Source organism: Globicephala melas, chromosome 1 (assembly GCF_963455315.2).
Source record: "Globicephala melas chromosome 1, mGloMel1.2, whole genome shotgun sequence".
Lineage (NCBI taxonomy): Eukaryota > Metazoa > Chordata > Mammalia > Artiodactyla > Delphinidae > Globicephala > Globicephala melas.
Genome location: NC_083314.1, coordinates 27,879,482 through 27,900,588, shown reverse-complemented (window position 1 = coordinate 27,900,588; position 21,107 = coordinate 27,879,482). Strand labels below are relative to the sequence as shown.

General features: G+C 38.2%; 1 protein-coding gene across 10 annotated transcripts in view; it reads right to left on the bottom strand.

Annotated features, from left to right (window-relative positions):
* CEP170 (centrosomal protein 170) overlaps positions 1-21,107 on the bottom strand; it is a 147,157-nt gene that overhangs the window by 91,290 nt on the left and 34,760 nt on the right. For all 10 annotated transcript variants that reach the window (XM_030868548.3, XM_030868555.2, XM_030868547.3 and 7 more), the window contains one exon: positions 18,122-18,267. In XM_030868548.3, coding sequence (XP_030724408.2) covers positions 18,122-18,226 — 105 coding nt within the window. In that variant the 5' untranslated portion in view covers positions 18,227-18,267. The remainder of the gene's footprint in view (positions 1-18,121; positions 18,268-21,107) is intronic.

Here is a 21,107-nt window from a genome sequence, read left to right as displayed (position 1 = left end):
AGAATTAAGAGTAACTTCATGAATAGTACTATTATCCCCACTTCTCTGCAGCTTGCCTGAAAAACCATCTATTATGGCAAATTAGACTGCTGCAAAACACCTGCACTAAATCTAAAAGTTACTTAAACTTTGTTTTGGTTTTTATTGTCATGTTTAAACTGTCACTATGTTTAAATTAATGAAGTACTAAATTCAGTTATTAGGGTGATAAGAAGCAAATGAAGCACGACTACAAAAATAATTTCTCCAAGTTGAATTAGTCTAAGGAAGAAAAAAAATCTCTACATGTTGTAAGGCAAGTGAGAGTTCAAGTATATGCAACCTCTAAATAAATAGTGACTACACTATCATAAATAATCTCTCTGTGAGGAAGAGAATAGAGAAAGGGCAGAAGTTCTTAGAAGAGAGTATGATGAAATTCAAGGAGAAAACATCTAAATGAGACTTGAGGAAAAGAAATCAGAAAGGAAAGTGAAAATTTACTGTTAGATATGGGGAAAAAAAAAATCAAATGGCTGCTCACAGAGTCAGGGAATGGCAGCTTTTGAGGGAAGTCTACATGGCTCAGAGATATGGAGAAAAAACAGTTTGAGGAGGAAATAATTTGAAGCGGCCAATTCCCTAAGTTTACAACTTGCTAGAAACCTGGAATATTCTGAATCTGGCATGCACCCTGCCCTCAAATCGTTTATGGGGGTAGATAATACAAGAACACCTGCTACTGAACGTAGAACACACTTAAGAAAATGAGAGTCCACTGAGATGCCACTACAGCTTTGGAGATTGAGGAGTGAAGGAGTGGGCACATTATATGGAACCAGAAAAAGCACCTTTTTTCTTTGTTTAATAAAGACCTTAATAACTTTTTGAGAAGACTAGTCTTATGAACTCAAGGCAAGGGATATCATCGGTTTAGAAATCACAGGACAAGTCATTGCATTTGTGTAACTCTTCAAAAAATAACAGCCAATGAAAGCAAATAAAAGTCTGTTCTTATTTATCAAATGTATTCAAGGTATCAATGTGTTTCTGTACCCATCACAGAAACTAAGCAGGAAACCAAGACTATAGAATATAATATGTCAAGTAAGTGGCCAAGAAAAACTGAGGGAATAAAAAAGATTTGTTATTTACATCTAACCACACAAACATTAAACCATTTTCATTTCCAGATAAATTCACACTTCCTCTAGATTAAACTGAGCCAGAAGAAGGTGCACTGCAACTTAATTTTCACAACCCATTTGAGCTTTTCAATAAAAATTTAATAATCTCTCAGAAACATATAATTTAAACCCTGACAAAGACAGCTAACTTTATCAAATTTATAATACTAATGGAAAAACCTTAGCTGGTCCAGGTTTAAATCACAAAGATAGTCAATTTTGACCAGATTTCTTATTTGCTCCACCTTATGCCTTTGGTAAGAATGCAAGACTCTCTAGTCACTATCCCCTCACAGTCATTTCCCCCACAAGAGCCTATGCCTCTTCCCTCATAAGTTTTACTTTCTACAAAGACCCTCTTCCCAAGGCTTTTTACACTACACTCTTGAGAATCCTCCTTACTTGAAACGCCTCTTCATTCTCAAGCTCTTAGGGTTATCTCCTACTTCCTTCCTTTAATATCTGGCTTTCCCCCTGAGAACACTATTTCCACGACATTCCTTTAAAGTGGATGATATCCTCCTAAATCCAATATTCTGTTGAGTACACAGATGCAGTCTGAACTGCAGTCCAGTCTACTATTGTGGCTTCTAGACCATTACTTTCCCCCTCCAATGAAAAAAACTTTTTACTTTTCTGAAGTTCTTGTTATCCACCTACATATAAATATAAGTGTAAATAAATATATATACACACTATATATTTACACACACACACACACACACACACACTCACCTCCCAGGTTGCTTCAATCATTTGAGGTCATTCTAACTTTTTGACTTACGTTTTGGGGTAATGGTAAATTCAAATTCCTACTTCTTCATGGTTGATTTTAAATGCCTCTGTAGATAACCCATATAAAAATCTAGCCTTCTCTACTCCCACAACCAAAATCCTTACCATACCTTGTCATACCACTCCCATTGCTAAACTTTATCATGCGAAATTGATTCCACCTATGGAATCTAAGCCATAGTATTTCTCTGAGACTACATTCGTCTATTCTTCCAGTTTTCTCAATTATTTACAATAATTTACTAGTATATTACCTAAGTCCTTTGACAACAGCAAGACATCTAATATTCTGACCCCTTCCTTTTCTCCCGAGCAACCACATCCTATAACTCCGACTTTACCTCCTTCTCTATATAACCTAGATTCCCCCCTGGCTTCAACTATTCCCTTTATGCTCCTAATCCCCAAATCTCTACCTTCTTCATGGACTACTCTGCTCAGCTTCATATATTTATTTCCGGTTTTCTGTTTAATATATCAATCTGGGTATCCCTCAGGAACCTCAAACTCATTATCTTATTCCCCAAAAGTACACCTCCTGAACCGCTACTTCATCTATTTCCATGCCAGAAAGGCTAGGTCTTAACATTCTTTTTCTCTCCCTCGTACATTATATATAACTAGAAAGCACAGCCTTCTATTTTCAATCTCTCTCCTGCTCTGTCTTCTTTTCTTCATTTTAAATGATACTCTCTTCCTTAGAACTTAACTGTCTCTTCCTAGATTATTATAATCATCTAACTGCTTATACCAAGTCCAATCTCTAATCCTGAGCAGTAATACAGAATAGTAGTTTAAAGCACAGGTGTTGGAGTCAAAAAGAACTGGTCCAGCCACTTGCCAGCTGTGGGACCTTGGTAAAATTACTAATCTTTGTATAACCATTCTACAAAAAGGTAAACCTAGCTCACAGATTTTTTTTTGTGAGGATTAAATGCATGGGAAGCATCTGAAAAGGCAATATCGCTCTGCTTAAAAACTCCTCTTACTGGCTAAGGTAAGATACACCAAGTCTTTAATATAGAACACAAGGCCTGCCACGATCTGGCCTCTTCTAATGCCCGTCTTAATCTCTCAAAACGTTTGCCTTCACATCTTATATACAAACTTCAAGGAACTATTTTAATTTACCTAAATAGACACTGAATGCCATGCTATCTTCAATACCACACACTCAACCACACTCTAACCTTCCAGAAACCATTTATTCATCTTTTAAGATAATTCAGCTAAAGCCATCTCCTCCAGAAGTCTTTCCAGATTTCACATTCCCACATTTCCTTGCAGGCAGAACTGACCAATCTCTTTTTTCTGTACCCCATACCAACTCCCATCACTGTCTTGTACATACTGTTTATACCCACTTATTTACATACACATATCCTTCTACTAGGCTCTAAGCCTTAAAGGACAGAGAGACCCTATCTATATACACATTGGATATGAAATGGCTATTATTTCTCTTTCCTACTAAAAATATGAGAGAAAAAGACACAAATACATGGATACATATGTTAAGAAAAAACTAAAAAGACAAAGATTGCCACTGTATGTCTCATCATTTAAAAATTTTAAAAGAGGGGCTTCCCTGGTGGCGCAATGGTTAAGAATCCGCCTGCCAATGCGGGGGACATGGGTTCGAGCCCTGGCCCGGGAAGATCCCACATGCCGCAGAGCAACTAAGCCTGTGTGCCACAACTACTGAGTCTGAGCTCTAGAGCCCATGAGCCACAACTACTGAGCCCACAGGCCGCAACTACTGAAGACCGCACACCTACAGCCAGTGCTGTGCAACAAGAGAAGCCACTGCAATGAGGAGCCCACACACCGCAACAAAGAGTAGTCCCCACTCGCCGCAACTAGAGAACACCCGCGTGCAGCAACGAAGACCCAACACAGCCAAAAATAAAAAAATAATTAAAAAAAAATGTTCTTTAAAGATAGTGTAGCTGAAAGATTCTTTAAAAGTCCAGTTGCGTTTTTACAATCATAGTAATAAACAGTGATTTATCCTTTGCTATGTGCTCCAAAGGATAGATGAAAATTACTAACCTATGATCTTCAAAACACATTCTGTTAATACATCATACAAAAATTAAAATATTAAAACAGTGAGTCAAATATAATTTTATTATATTTTCTATTATGCATTAGGAAAACTATTTAATTAGTATGATGATGATTCTCCAAATAGAGCAAAATTCATCCGTTTGGTACAATTAAGATAAAATTAGAATTCAGATATGAACTTTTTTCAAAATGCAACTCAACTTGTATACAGAAGAATCCAATATATTGCAATAAAACACAGTGACTAAGTCTTTCTGAATCTTAATTTTACCATCTGTAAAATGGAGGTAATTCTATCTTTAAGAAATTCTTGAGGAACAATTGAACCAACAAAAATAAACACTGAGAACAAAAGAAAGTATAATTCAACGGCATGGTACTTTTAATACTAGTAATATTGTGTATCACTCAAAACAAAGTTGGGGGTTTCCCTGGTGGCGCAGTGGTTGAGAGTCTGCCTGCCGATGCAGGGGACGTGGGTTCGTGCCCCGGTCTGGGAGGATCCCACGTGCCGTGGAGTGGCTGGGCCCGTGGGCCATGGCCACTGAGCCTGCGCGTCCGGAGCCTGTGCCCCGCAACGGGAGAGGCCGCGGCAGTGAGAGGCCCGCGTATCGCAAATGAAAACAAAAACAAAAAAAACAAAGACGGTATAATCTTTACCCAATAATTATACTTTATACCTTTCATTCACGCTCTCTAAGATTTATTTTACATATGTCTTATGGAACATAGCATGGTATAATCATCTTTCTATAGCACAACAAACAAGCACAGCAAGTTCATTAATTTGCTAAAGTCTTCCAAGGTAAGTGGCAGAAACAAAACTCGAATTCCAGAATCCCTTGTTTAATCACCAACTCTTTAATATCCAAGCACATTTTCTTCTCAATGACCACATTCTTTAGACTACCATTTTTGGAATGAGATGAAATAACAACAAAAAATTCAAAACTTTTTTTGGTCATAATTAACAAAAAAATGTAATTGTAATCAAACAGAGCATATGACCGCATGGATTATTTGTTTCCATTTTGCACTGGGTTTTAAGCTACATTATCATCAAAGTATTGTTTACAATGCCGGTAAATCTATTTGTAGTTGAAATCTTTACAGGTAAGAAACTACTGAAAATTATTCAGAGGCAGAGATTCTAAAACCTAACAACTAACCAGTTGTTTCCTGTATATTAAAAATAAAGGGTTATAAACCATAAATACTAAATTAGGTTAAGAAAATTTAAAAGATCTTCTTTTATTGACTCTTTAAAAAAGCAAAAAGTAATTATTTGTATTTCTAACAATTTTACTTCTCACAACAACTGATCTAAACAATGTAGAAACATTTCATCTACATAACGCCTTAAAATGAAAACATAACTTCATCAACTCTAGAGCTCTGAACAAATATATTTCACTAATATTTATATACTTGTGAGTCTCCACTTCTCCATACGTGAGCTTAGTTCACTTTTCAGAAATAATATAAAAAAATAGTAAGTTTTAAATAATCCATTTATTTTACTAATATTCTATGAAAGACTAAACCATTTATTTATTTATTTATTTTATTTTACTTTTTACGGCTTGGCCTTTTTTTTTTAACATCTCTTTTGGAGTATAATTGCTTTACAATGGTGTGTTAGTTTCTGCTTTATAACAAAGTGAATCAGTTATACATATACATATATCCCCATATCTCTTCCTTCTAACGTCTCCCACCCTCCCTATCCCACCCCTCTAGGTGGTCACAAAGCACTGAGCTGATCTCCCTGTGTTATGTGGCTGCTTCTCACTAGCTCTGTATTTGACATTTAGTAGTGTATATATGTCCATGCAACTCTCTCACTTTGTCCCAGCTTACCCTTCCCCCTCCCCGTATCCTCAAGTACATTCTCTAGTAGGTCTGCGTGTTTATGCCCGTCTTATCCCTATGTTCTTCATGACCATTTTTTTTTTAGAGTCCATATATATCTGTTAGCATATGGTATTTGTTTTTCTCTTTCTGACTTACTTCACTCTGTGTGACAGACTCTAGGTCCATGCACCTCACTACAAGCAACTCAATTTCGTTTCTTTTTGTGGCTGAGTAATATTCCATTGTATACATGTGCCAAATCTTCTATATCCATTCATCTGTTGATGGACACTTAGGTTGCTTGCATGTCCTGCCTATTGTAAATAGAGCTGCAATGAACACGGTGGTACATGACTCTTTTTGAATTATGGTTTTCTCAGGATATATGCCCAGTAGTGGGATTGCTGAGTCATATGGTAGTTCTATTTGTAGGTTTTAAGGAACCTCCATACTGTTCTCCATACTGGCTGTATCAATTTACATTCCCACCAACAGTGTGAGATGGTTCCCTTTTCTCCACACCCACTTCAGCATTTATTGTTTGTAGATTTTTTGAAGATGTCCATTCTGACCGGTGTGAGATGATATCCCACTATATTTTTGATTTGAATTTCTCTAATGATTAATGATGTTGAGAATTCTTTCATGTGCTTGTTGGCAATCTGTACATTTTCTTTGGAGAAATGTCTACTTAGGTCTTCTGCCCATTTCTGGACTGGACTGTTTTTCTTTTCTTGATATTGAGCTGCATGAGCTGCTTGTAAATTTTGGAGATTAATCCTTTGTCAGTGGCTTCATTTGCAAATATTTTCTCCCATTCTGAGGGTTGTCTTTTCATCTTATGGTTTCCTTTGCTGTGCAAAAGCTTTTAAGTTTCATTAGCTCCCATTTGTTTATTTTTCTTTTTATTTCCATTTCTCTAGGAGGTGGGTCAAAAAGGATCTTGCTGTGATTTATGTCAAAGAGTGTTCTGCCTATGTTTTCCTCTAAGAGTCTGACAGTGTCTGGCCTTACATTTAGGTCTTTAATCCATTTTGAGGTTATTTCTGTGTATGGTGTTACGGAGTGTTCTAATTTCATTCTTTTACATGTAGCTGTCCAAGTTCTACCAGCAACACTTATTTAAGAGGCTGTCTTTTTTCCACTGTATATTATTGCCTCCTTTATCAAAGATAAGGTGACCATATGTGCGTGGGTTTATCTTTGGGCTTTCTATCCTGTTCCATTGATCTATTATTTCTGTTTTTGTGCAATACCATACTGTCTTGATTACTGTAGCTTTGCAGTATAGTCTGAAGTCAGGGATCCTGATTCCTCCAGCTCCGTTTTTCTTTCTCAAGATTGCTTTGGCTATTCGGGGTCTTTTGTGTTTCCAAACAAATTGTGAAATTTTTTCTGCTGTTCTATTAAAAATGCCATTGGTAGTTTGATAGGGATTGCATTGAATCTGTCGATTGCTTTGGGTAGTAGAGTCATTTTCACAATGTTGATTCTTCCAATCCAAGAACATGGTATATCACTCCATCTATTTGTATCATCTTTAATTTCATTCATCAGTGTCATAATTTTCTGCATACAGGTCTTTTGTCTCCTTAGGCAGGTTTATACCTAGATATTTTATTCTTTTTGTTGCAATGGTAAATGGGAGTGTTTTCTTGATTTCACTTTCAGATTTTTCATCATCAGTGTATAGGAATGCAAGAGATTTCTGTGCATTAATTTTGTATCCTGCAACTTTACCAAATTCATTGATTGGGTCTAGTAGTTTTCTAGTAGCATCTTTAGGATTCTCTATGTATAGTATCATGTCATGTGCAAACAGTGATAGCTTTACTTATTCTTTTACAATTTAGATTCCATTTATTTCTTTTTCTTCTCTGATTGCTGTGGCTAAAACTTCCAAAACTGTGTTGAATAATAGTGGTGAGAGTGGGCAACCTTGTCTTTTTCCTGATCTTAATGGAAATGGTTTCAGTTTTTCACCATTGAGAACGATGTTGGCTGTGGGTTTGTCATATATAGCCTTTATTATGTTGAGGTAAGTTCCCTCTATGCCTACTCTCTGGAGGGTTTTTATCATAAATGGGTGTTGAATTCTGTCAAAAGCTTTCTCTGCATCTATTGAGATGATCATATGGTTTTTTTCCTTCAACTGGTTATTATGATGGAACACATTGATTTATTTGTGTATATTGAAGAATCCTGGCATTCCTGGGATAAACCCCACTTGATCATCGTGTATGATCCTTTTAATGTGCTGTTGGATTCTGTTTGCTAGTATTTTGTTAAGGATTTTTGCAACTATGTTCATCAGTGATATTGGCTTGTAGTTTTCTTTCTATGTGACATCTTTGGTTTTGGTATCAGGGTGATGGTGGCCTTGTAGAATTAGTCTGGGAGTGTTCCTCCCTCTGCTATATTTTGTAAGAGTTTGAGAAGGATAGGTGTTAGCTCTTCTCTAAATGTTTGATAGAATTCGCCTCTGAAGCCTTCTGGTCCCTGGGCTTTTGTTTCCTGGAAGATTTTTAAGCACAGTTTCAATTTCAGTGCTTGCGCCTGGTCTGTTCATATTTTCTATTTCTTCCTGATTCAGTCTTGGTAGGTTGTGCATTTCTAAGAATTTGTCCATTTCTTCCAGGTTGTGCATTTTATTGGCACAGAGTTGCTTGTAGTACTCTCTCACAATCCTTTGTATTTCTGCAGTGTCAGTTTTTACTTCTCCTTTTTCATTTCTAATTCTATTGATTTGAGTCTTCTCCCTCTTTTTCTTGATGAGTCTGCCTAATGGTTTGTCAATTTTGTTTATCTTCTCAAAGAACCAGGTTTTAGTTTTATTGATCTTTGCTATCATTTCCTTCATTTCTTTTTCATTTATTTCTGATCTGATCTTTATGATTTCTTTCTTTTTGCTAACTTTGCTGTTCTTTCTCTAATTGCTTTAGGTGTAAGGTCAGGTTGTTTATTTGAGATGTTTCTTGTTTCTTAAGGTAGGATCATATTGCTATAAACTTCCCTCTTAGAACTGCTTTTGCTGCATCCCATAGGTTTTGGGTCGTCGTGTTTTCATTGTCATTTGTTTCTAGGTATTTTTTGATTTCTTCTTTGATTTCTTCAGTGATCTCTTGGTTATTAAGTAGTTTATTGTTTAGCCTCCACGTGTTTTTATTTCTTACACAATTTTTCCTGTAATTGATATCTAGTCTCATGGCGTTGTGGTCAGAAAAGATACTTGATATGATTTCAACTCTCTTAAATTTACCAAGCCTTGACTTGTGACCCAAGATATGATCTATCCTGGAAAATGTTCCATGAGCACTTGAGAAGAAAGTGTATTCTGTTGTTTTTGGATGGAATGTCTTATTAATATCAATTAAGTCCATCTTCTTTAATGTATCATTTAAAGCTTGTGTTTCCTTATTTATTTTCATTTTGGATGATCTGTCCATTGGTGAAAGTGGGGTGTTACAGTTCCCTACTATGATTGTGTTACTGTCGGTTTCCCCTTTTATGGCTGTTAGTATTTGCCTTATGTATTGAGGTGCTCCTATGTTGGGTGCATAAATATTTACAATTGTTATATCTTCTTCTTGGATTGATCCCTTGATCTTTAGGTAGTGTCCTTCTTTGTCTCTTGTAATAGTCTTTGTTTTAAAGTCTATTTTGTCTGATATGAGAATTGCTACTCAAGCTTTCTTTTGATTTCCATTTGCATGGAATATCTTTTTCCATCCCCTCACTTTCAGTCTGTATGTGTCCCTAAGTCTGAAGTGCGTCTCTTGCAGACAGCATATATACGAGTCTTGTTTTTGTATCCATTCAGCCAGTCTATGTCTTTTGGTTGGAGCATTTAATCCATTTACATTTAAGATAATTATCGACATGTATGTTCCTATTACCATTTTCTTAATTGTTTTGGGTTTGTTATTGTAGGTCTTTTCCTTCTCTTGTGTTTCCTGCGTAGAGAAGTTCCTTTAGCATTTGTTGTAAACTTGGTTTGGTGCTGCTGAATTCTCTTAGCTTCTGCTTGTCTGTAAAGGTTTTAATTTCTCCATCAAATCTGAATGAGATCGTTTCTGGGTAGAGTAATCTTGGTTGTAGGTTTTTCCCCTTCATCACTTTAAATATCCTGCCATTCTCTCCTGGCTTGCATAGTTTCTGCTGAAATATCAGCTGTTAACCTTATGGTGATTCCGTTGTATGTTATTTGTTGTTTTTCCCTTGCTGCTTTTAACACTTTTTCTTCGTATTTAATTTTTGATGGTTTTATTAATATGTGTCTTGGCGTATTTCTCCTTGGATTTATCCTGTATGGGACTCTCTGTGCTTTCTGGACTTGATTAACTCTTTCCTTTCCCGTATTAGGGAAGGTTTCAACTAAAATCTCTTCAAATATTTTCTCAGTCCCTTTCGTTTTCTCTCCTTCTTCTGGGACCCCTATAATTCGAATGTTGGTGTGTTTAATGTTGTCCCAGAGGTCTTTGAGACTGTCCTCAATTCTTTTCATTTCTTTTTCTTTAATCTGCTCTGCAGTAGTTACTTCCACTATTTTATCTTCCAGGTCACTTATCCATTCTTTTGCCTCAGTTATTCTGCTATTGATCCCTTTTAGAGAATTTTTAATTTCATTTATTGTGTGGTTCATCACTGTTTGTTTGCTCTTTAGTTCTTCTAGGTCCTTGTTAAATGTTTCTTGTATTTTCTCCATTCTATTTCCAAGATTTTGGATCATCTTTACTATCATTATTCTGAATTCTTTTTCAGGTAGACTGCCTATTTCCTCTTCATTTGTTGGGTCTGGTGGGTTTTCACCTTGCTCCTTCATGTGCTGTGTGCTTCTCTGTCTTCTCATTTTGCTTACCTTACTGCATTTGGGGTCTCCTTTTCGTAGGCTGCAAGTCATAGTTCCCGTTGTTTTGGGTGTCTGCCCCCAGTGGCTAAGGTTGGTTCAGTGGGTTGTGTAGGCTTCCTGATGGAGGGGACTAGGGCCTGTGTTCTGGTGGATGAGGCTGGATCTTGTTTTCTGGTGGGCAGGTCCACGTCTGGTGGTGTGTTTTGGGGTGTCTGTCTGTGGCCTTATAATGATTTTAGGCAGCCTTTCCGCTAATGGGTGGGGTTGTGTTCCTGTCTTGCTAGTTGTTTGGTATAGGGTGTCCAGCACTGGAGCTTGCTGGTTGTTGAGTGGAGCTGGGTTTTGGCGTTGAGATGGAGATCTCTGGGATATTTTCGCTGCTTTATATTACCTGGAGCTGGGCGGTCTCCCAGCTGTGTGACCAATGTCCTGAACTTGGGTTTCCCACCTCAGAGGCACAGCCCTGACACCTGGCTGGAGCACCAAGAGCCTGTCATCCACACGACTCAGAATAAAATGGAGAAGAAATAGAAAGAAAGAAAGAAGAAGATAAAATTAAATTAAATTAAAAAGTTATTAAAATAAAAAACGAAAATTATTTAAAAAAATTTTTTAAAGTAATAAAAAAGAAAGAAAGAAAGAAGAGAGCAACCAAACCAAAAACAAACCTACCAATGACAAGAAGTGCTAAAAACTATAGTAAAAAAAGACAGACAGAACCCTAGGACAAATGGTAAAAGCAAAGCTATACAGACAAAATCACACATAGATGCATACACATGCACACTTAGAAAAAGAGAAAAAGGGAAAAAAAAAATATATCATTGCTCCCAAAGTCCATCTCCTCAATTTGGCATGATTTGTTGTCTATTCAAGTATTCCACAGATGCAGGGTACATCAAGTTGACTGTGGTGAGTTAATCCACTGCTCCTGATGCTGCTGGGAGAGATTTCCCTTTCTCTTCTTTGTTCGCTTCTGGCTTTCAGCTTTGGATTTGGCCCCGCTTCTGCATGTATGTCACCTGAGGGCATCTGTTCTTCACTCAGTAAGGATGGGGTTAGCTGATTCGGGGGCCCTGGCTCACTCAGGCCAGGGGGAGGGAGGGGTACAGAATGCTGGGAGAGCCTGTGGTGGCAGAGGCCGGCGTGACATTGCACCAGCCTGAGGTGCGCTGTGTGTTCTCCTGGGGAAGTTGTCCTTGGATCACAGGACCCTGGCAGTGGCAGGCTGCACAGGCTCCCGGGATGGGTAGTGTGGATAGTGACCTGTGTTTGCACACAGGCTTCTTGGTGGATGCAGCAGCAGCCTTAGCATCTCACGCCCGTCTCTGGGGTCTGTGTTGATAGCTGCAGCTCACACCCGTCTCTGGAGCTCCTTTAAGCGGCGCTCTGAATCCCCCTTCTTGCGTACCACGAAACAAAGAGGCATGAAAAAGTCTCTTGCCTCTTCAGCAGCTCCAGACTTTTTCCCAGACTCCCTCCAGGCTAGCCATGGCACACTAGCCCCCTTCAGGCTGTGTTCACACAGCCAACCCCAGTCCTCTCCCTGGGATCTGACGGAAGCCCGAGCCTCAGCTCCCAGCCCCTACCCGTCCCAGCAGGTGAGCAGACAAGCCTCTTGGGCTGGTGAGTGCTGGTCGGCACCGATCCTCCGTGCGGGAATCTCTCCACTTTGCCCTCTGCAACCCTGTTGCTGCACTCTCCTCCGTGGCTCCGAAGCTCCGCAGTCTCCGCCCACGAAGGGGCTTCCTAGTGTGTGGAAACCTTTCCTCTTTCACAGCTCTCTCCCACTGGTGCAGGTTCCATCCCTATTCTTTTGCCTCTGTTTTTTCTTTTTTCTTTTGCCCTACCCAGGTACGTGTAGGAGTTTCTTGCCTTTTGGGAGGTCTGAGGTCTTCTGCCAGCGTTCAGTTGGTGTTGTGTAGGAGCTGTTCCACATGTAGATAGAGGTATTTCTGATGTATTTGTGGGGAGGAAGGTGATCTCCATGTCATACTCTTTCGCCACCTTGAAGCTCCTCGACTAAACCATTTAAAAACTAAATATAGGGCTTCCCTGGTGGTTGAGAGTCCGCATGCCGATGCAGGGGACACGGGTTCGTGCCCTGGTCCGGGAAGATCCCACATGCCGCAGAGAGGCTAGGCCCATGAGCCATGGCCACTGAGCCTGTGCGTCCAGAGCCTGTGCTCTGCAACGGGAGAGGCCACAACAGTGAGAGGCCCGCGTACCGCGAAAAAAACAAAACTAAATACAATTTGCAAATACTTGTTCTTACTTCCATACAAAAGATGTGTCTTTCTGTACTAAGAGGAGTTCCATTAATTTGCAGCACTGATTCTGACTACCAGGTAACCATGATGGTGATCAAATCATGGAACTTTTTCAGAGAATACACTGTGTCCAGGGTAGTGCTAAAAGGAGTATGCTCCTATCAGATTAAGGGCAGAAGTATCTCTAGAGGTGGAGTCTGAGTAACAGGTCAAAACTGGTTTTTTTCTTGCCTGATCATGGAGTTTCACCAACTTTATATTTTATTTTTTAAATAAAGCATAAATTTAAAAATAGTCATAAGTAGAACAGATGCCCACATCAGACACATTGATGAATTTTAAATAAAAAATGTTATTTTAATGTTTGACTTCTTATAGTGGTAATAGTGGTTTTTGTGCTTTAAAAATTATTGATTTTCTTTTAATTTGTTATAAAGGCATTATTTTGATTATAATACCTGAATTGATTCAATGATATTTTAAAATTCTATTGCCATTGATTTCCCACTAGATTTTTCACTGTGGTAAAATATATATAACATAATATTTGTCATTTTAACCATTTTCATTGTACGATTCAGTGGCATTAATTAAATTTACAATGTTGTGCAATCATCACCATTGCACAATATCCGATTCCAAAATTTAACACCCCAAACCATACCCCTTTCCAAAATTCTTTCATCACTCCAAACAGAAACTGTAACTGTATAGCAATAACTCTTCAACCCTCCTTCCTCCAGCCACTGGTAACCACTAATCTACTTTGTATCTCTATGAATTTGCTTCTTTTAGATATTTCATGTAAGTGGAATCATACATTTGTCATTTGTTTCTGGCTTATTTCATTTAGCATAATGTTTTCAAGGTTCATTTCTGTTGCAGCATGTATTCAAACTTCGTTTCTTTTTGTAACTGAATAATAATCCATTATATGTATTGACATATACTGTATTTTGTTTATCCCTTCATCTGCTGCTGGACACTTGGGTTGTTGTCACCTTTTGGCTACTGTGAATAACACTACAATGAACACTGACTTAAATACAAGTATCTGTTTGAGTCCTAGCTTTCAATTATTCTGGGTATAGCCTACTAGTGGAATTGCTGGGTCATATGATAATTCTGTTTAGCTTTTTGAGGGACCACTAAATTGTTTTCCACAGCGGCTACCCCATTTTTCACATTCCCACCAGCAAAGTACAAGAATTTCAATTTCTCCATACCCTTACCAACACTTATCTTCTTTTTTTTTTTCTTTAACATTATTGCCATCCCAGTAGATATGAAGCAGTATTTCATTGTGGTTCTGATCTGCATTTCTTAATGACAAATGATGTTGAGTGACTTTCATGTGCTTATTAGCCATTTTTATATCTCTTTGGCGAAATGTCTACTCAAGTCTTTTGACCATTTTTTAAGGGGGCTGTTTGTATATTTGTTGTTGAGTTGTAGTTGTTCTTTATATACTCTGGATATTATAAGATATGTATGGTTTTGCAAATATTTTCTCCAATTCTGAGAGTTGTCTTTTTCCTCTCTTGATAGTATCCTTAGATGCACAAGTTTCTAATTTTGATGAAGTCCAACTTACCTACTTTTTCTTTTGTTGCTTGTGCTATTGGTACCATATCTAAGAATCCACTGCCAAATCCAAGGTCATGACGATTTATCCCTATGATTTCTTCTAAGAGTTTTATGGCTTTAGCTCTTATATTCAGGTCACTGATCCATTTTGAGTTAATTTTTATATATGTTGTAAGGTAGGGGTCCAAATTCATTCTTTTACATGTAGAAATCCAGTTGTCCTAGCTTTATCTGTTGGAAAGACCACTCTTTCCTCTACTGAATGTACTTGGCACCCTTCTCAAAAACCTACTGTAGCAGTTTCCTTGGGCTGCCATAAAAAAGTACCATAAATTGAGTGGCTTAAAACAGTCCAAGTTTATTCTCTCAAAGTTCTGGATTCATGAAGTCCAAAATCAAGGAGTTGGCAGGGCCATGTTTCCTCCAAAACTTCCAGGGAAGAATCCTTCCTTGCCTCTTCCAGTTTCTGGCAGCCCCAGGTTTCCTTAGCTTCTGGTAGCATAACTCTTAATCTCTGCTTCTATCTTTACATGGCTGTCTTCTCTCTGTGTCTGTCTTCTCCTCATCATGTGACACCAAGTTATATTTGCTTAAGGTCCACCCTAATGACTTCATTTAACTTGATCACATCCTCAAAGACCCTATTTCCTAATAAGATCACATTCACAAGTATGGGATATTAGGACTTTGATACATCTTTGGGGGTGGGGGACACAATTCAAACCGTAACAGCCATAGATATATGGGTTTCCTTCTGAACTCTTCATTCTGTTCCATTTGTCTGTATGTCTACCCTTATTCCAGTATTGCCAGCTTTGTAATAAATTTTGAAGCTGAGAAGTGTGAGTTGTGCAACTTTATTCTTCTTTTTCAAGATTGTTTTGCCATTTTTAAATTTTGCCAAACTTTGCCAAACTCTTCAAAAACAGAAAATCTTTAATCAATCTTCATTATGGGTCACATTTTCCTGCTTCTTTACAGACCTGATAATTTTTTATTGGTTAACAAACACTGGGAATTTTACCTTTGTATTTCTGTATTCCTATAAATATTCTTGAACTTTGGTCTGGGACACAGCTAAGTTACTTAAAAACAGTGTGACCCTTTTGAGTATTGTTTTTAAGATTGAGATAAGAGTAGAACTCAGACTAGGGTTAATTATTTCCCCACTACTAAGGGGTAGAGACCAATTCCCTGTGAATTGTGAGGTTTTCCAGTCTGGCTGTTAGCAACAGGCACCATTCCTGACCCTGTTAGTGCCGGATACTGTTAACTCTAATTTGAGTGGGATTTTTTTCCCCTGCCCTTGGGTAGTTTCTTCACATATGTGTGCTGATCAGTACTCAACTGCATACTCAAGGGTAATCCTCCACAGAGTTCTTTCTCTATGTAGCTCTTTCCTCTCCGATGGTGTGTCCTGTGAATTGGAACCCATCTTGGTCTCCTTGGACTTTCAGCTTCCTCCCTCCACCTCACAAACTGTCAGACAACTTACATTTGTTACACATAATCCAGGACACAGACACCTTACCAGTCATGTCTCTTAATCTTATCTCCATGTAAGAAAAGATTTATTCTGCAAGTTCCTAAACAGACATTCCCACATTTCCTAGGACACTGCTCTGCTAGTTGACACAAATGCCACACAGAAAGTACCTCTTCCACTCTAATGAATGAGTTCCCCCCAGTTTGAACTTAAGATATGTTTCAGTTACAAGGGGCATCCAAACAGAATCATTACTGCCTTCTCAGTTGCTAGTCTCACTACTCCATCTCACTGAGGAGCCCAGAAAAATCTCTGTACTATTCTATTTCTCTCATTGAATTTCTTTAAATAAGGTTTCTTTATACATGTAACTCATATACTCATATAGCTATATAGTGGCTTTACTTTCACTGTCTCAAAACTATAAAATAAGTTCTTTAATTTTAAAGTAAAAACGTATGTAAACATATGCAGATCTGACTTTTCTGGGGACAATGTAGGGTTTCTCAGTCTCAGCACTATTGATATTTTTGGCCAAATAATTCTTTGTTGGGTGTGTTTGGTGGGTGTGGTACAGGGGGTATGAAGAAGTATGTTATATACTGTAGGATGTTTGCAACCCGCCCTGGTCTCTTGACCTTTGCCTACTGAATGTCAGTAGCAACCACCTCCAACCCTCTACCATGCACAACAATCAAAATGGGGACTTCCCTGGTTGTCCAGTGGGTAAGACTATGCGCTCCCAATGCAGGGGGTCCAGGTTCAATCCCTGGTCAGGGAACTAGATCCCAGTGCAACTAAAGATCCTGCAACTAAGAAGTCTGCATGCTGCAACTAAAGATCCTGCATGAGGCAACGAAGATCCCATATGCCGCAACTAAGACCTGGGGCAGCCTAAATAAATAAATAAATGACTAAATAAATAAATAAATATATTAAAAAAAATCAACTGTCTCTTAAAAAAAAAAAAAAATCAAAATGTCTCCAATACTGCCAAATATCTTTTGGGGGAATTGGGGGGAGGCAGGATCACCCCAGTTGAGAAACTCTGGGCTAACAGAACAAATCTCTCTATTCTAAGTACTTGTTTACAGTTTTTTACCAACAAAAGAGGGGAGGGCAAGGGGATAAGATTCTATTCTAGATTGCCAGGACCTATTAAAGTAACTAAATCTCAAAAACCAAGGGATCCATTTTTCTAATTACTTTGCTCAAAAACATCTTAAAAGGGCTTCCCTGGTGGCGCAGGGGTCAAGAATCCGCCTGCCAACGCAGGGGACAGGGGTTCGAGCCCTGGTCCGGGAAGATCTCAAATGCCGCGGAGCAACTAAGCCTGTGTGCCACAACTACTGAGCCTGCGCTCTAGAGCCTGCGGGCCACAACTACTGAAGCCCCTGCGCCTTAGAGCCTGTGTTCCGCAACAAGAGAAGCTACCGGAATGAGAAGTCCACGCACTGCAACGAAGAGCAGCCCCCGCTCACCTCAACTAGAGAAAGCCCACGTGCAGCAACGAAGACCCAACACAGCCAAAAATAAATAAAATAAAAAATAAATTAATTTTTAAAAAATCGTCAAAGTATGTTTTAAAAGTAACTCCTTTATACATAATTCAGTAAATGCCAACAATCTGTATGCTCAAACTACTGGAAGATATCATAATGAAAACCTCGAAAAGAAAAAGAGAGATTAATTCCAGTATCAATTAAGTATCCATAATTAAAATTCAGTTTTACTTCATTCTATGCTAATTTTATGAATTACTTACAAGTCTTATTTTAAAAGTGTATAATGTGAAACTTCTTACTTCTTAAAAACAAACTTCTCTACTCAAAGCTCTCATTTTTCAAAATATAATCTCCAAGACTTAGAACTTAGTTTTAAATGATACAAGGGGAGAAAATTTATTAAACTAGTAACTAGAGGTTAAAGAGGGAGAGCTGGAAAGTTCAAATGTTAAGTAGAGTTGCCCTCCAAAGGAGTAGAAAAATATTTCATGTCAGTTCCAGGTTTTGAGTAGACACATACAGAAGGCAGATGCAATTACCTGCAACATGAGCTCACAGTCATCTCTTCCAACAAAAATCATTTCTCGTGGCAGCCTGTGGCGAGTGCCTCCACTGCTCACCAAAAACCAGGATGTTAAGCTCATTTTCTGCTTAGCTTCTAAGTCTTTGGCAAAGCTACGTCATCCTGCAGAGAGAGATTCAGAAAAACATACATTTAGATATTTTCAACTTTAGCATCTATTCACCAAACCCTATAACTAGGCCTTGGAATAGAACTGCATTCAACATTTACCCCTGACTACATAAATAAGACAGGCCACGGGTCCCAGGAAACAACATATCTACCAAATTTTCAGCAGTAAAGTAAGTCCATGGACTCCATTAAGAGTTCACTTTGCAAAGATTATAGTCCCAGATCTTATTACATCTCAAGTACAGCCATAAACTATATAACCTTTGCCCTATGACTTTGCAATTCCTCCAATTAAAGGTGGGAGTAAAACTTCCCACTCCATAAATCTGGGCTCTGCCTCATGACTTGTTTTGGCCAATGGAATGGTGTTAATAGCTGTGATGCAAGTGGAAGCTAAAATGTGCTTGGGCAATTGGGTTTGACCTCTTGTACCTCTGCCATTACCATAGAAAGAACACGCCCTAGCTAGCCCATTACTTCAAGAAGAATGAGACACATGTAGAACAGACGTGTATCTAACACAGAACTTGAAGCAGGCCCTCAGTATATCATTCAACCCTTAGCTGAAAAATAGAATTAGTGTTGTTTTAAGCCATTGAGAGATGTGCAGTGATCTGCTTCATCACTGACTATAATGCACAAAAGGTGAGTATAATTTACTGAAATATAGTATCTTTTTAAAAGTACAGATGGGGCTTCCCTGGTGGCGCAGTGGTTGAGAATCCGCCTGGCGATGCGGAGGACGCGGGTTCGTGGCCCGGTCCGGGGGTACCCCACATGCCGTGAAGCGGCTGAGCCCGTGAGCCATGGCCGCTGAGCCTACGCGTCTGGAGCCTGTGCTCCGCAACGGGAGAGGCCACAGCAGTGAGAGGCCCGCGTACCAAAAAAAAAAAAAGAGTTCACTTAAAAAGGAATACATTAGGCAATTAAGTAGGTAGTCAACTAATAACATTTGTCATATCTCTATAGCTTATAAAGGTCTACAATTTGACATAGCTTATAAAGGTCTACAATTCTCAAGTAAATGATCACATTAGTATCATGTTAACCTCAGTAAACACTAGCAATGTTATACAAATAAGTGTCTCAATTATAAATGTTTTGAGAAATACACTCAATTCAAATGAATATATTTGATATCTGATTAAGAGCTAACAATGGACACCAAAGAAATTGCTTCTTTGTCTACCAAGTGTAGACCACTTAATGCACTTTCAAAAACATGCAATTTCAATTTCTCTGTCCTAACATGTACGGTACGTTTTCTTTTTTTTTAAGTGAATGGTGTTTTTTTTTTTAAATTTATTTATTTTATTTTTGGCTGCACTGGGTCTCCACTGCTGCAGTCGGGCTTTTCTCTAGTTGAGGGAAGCGGGGGCTACCCCTTGCTGCGGTGCACGGGCTTTTCACTGAGGTGGCTTCTCTTGCTGCGGAGCACGGGTCCTAGGCGTGCGGGCTCTAGAGCGCAGGCTCAGCAGTTGTGGCGCACGGACCCAGCCGCTCTGCCGCATGTGGGATCCTCCCAGACCAGGGCTCGAACCCATGTCCGCTGCATTGGCAGGTGGATTCCTAACCACTGCGCCACCAGGGAAGCCCTATACTGTACTTTCTAAATATGCTTCTTCTAGAGCAGCAGCTCCTAAACTTTTTGTCCTTAAGACTCTTACACTTTTTTTTTTTAAAAAAAGGACCCTAAAGAACATTTTGTTTACATGGGTTAGATATATTAATATTTACCATATTAGAAATAAAAACTGAGAAACTGGTATGTATTAATTCATTTAAAATGATCAATAAATCAATTTTACAGAAAAAATGGCTAACATTTTAATGAAGATTTACTATATTTCTGAAACAAATAATTAGTGAGAAGAATAGCACTATTTTACATTTTTAAAAATCTCTTTAAGCTATGGCTTAACAGAAGATTTTCATATCTGCTCTGAATTCAATCTGTTGCCATATACTGTTTAACTTAAAATATTTAAAAGCCTAGCTTCATACTTATTCCCAGATAAGTAGTGGGAAATGGAAAATTTATTTTAATAGTCTTTCCAAATAACTGAAGATAGTTTTCTCTGATACTACATCAAAACTTCACAGGCGGTAATTTCCTGAAAGTTATTTATAATATGGAATCTGAAACTTTCCATACATTTTAACATGAAAATCCATCTTCTGCTCTGAAGAGATTTTATAACATTGTGCATTGGTCATTTGAAAAACACTGGTTCCCTGAGTTACACAGATCTTCTAAGTGATGACACATTTCATCATACTATTTTAAAATATCACATTCATTTATATCATCACCCATCTCATCTGAAAAGTCTTTAATTACTGGGCAGCTGTTAAGCAGCAGAATCAAGCTCCTAAAATTCTAATTTTCTCTTAGAAAAATTTGCCTAAATTTTACTGGTAAAAAAATACTGTCAATTCTTTTCCTTGAAGTGACAGGTTTATACTGTCTGCTAAATACTCAGGTCTACAAAACCATAATTTGTCTGTCAGTCATCATTTCAAGTAAAAATGATGTTCTATGAAACAACTGGCTAGTTCAGCTCACAACTCAAACAATGACACAAGTGCTTTTTCTTGCAACAACCGTGGCACTTTCGTATACAGCGTTAAGTGCTTTATGTGTATTTCCATTTAGTCTTACAAAACATTAAAAAAATGTAATTCAAAGGTCAAGACTTAATAAACAATCATTTTTAACACTTCATCAAGGACATTCTTAAGTGAAACTGGCTGTTTTTCTTACCTGCAAGTGCATGCCAGTGAAGAATATTATTACTATTAGCATAGTACGGTGCCAATGCCTTGACTAA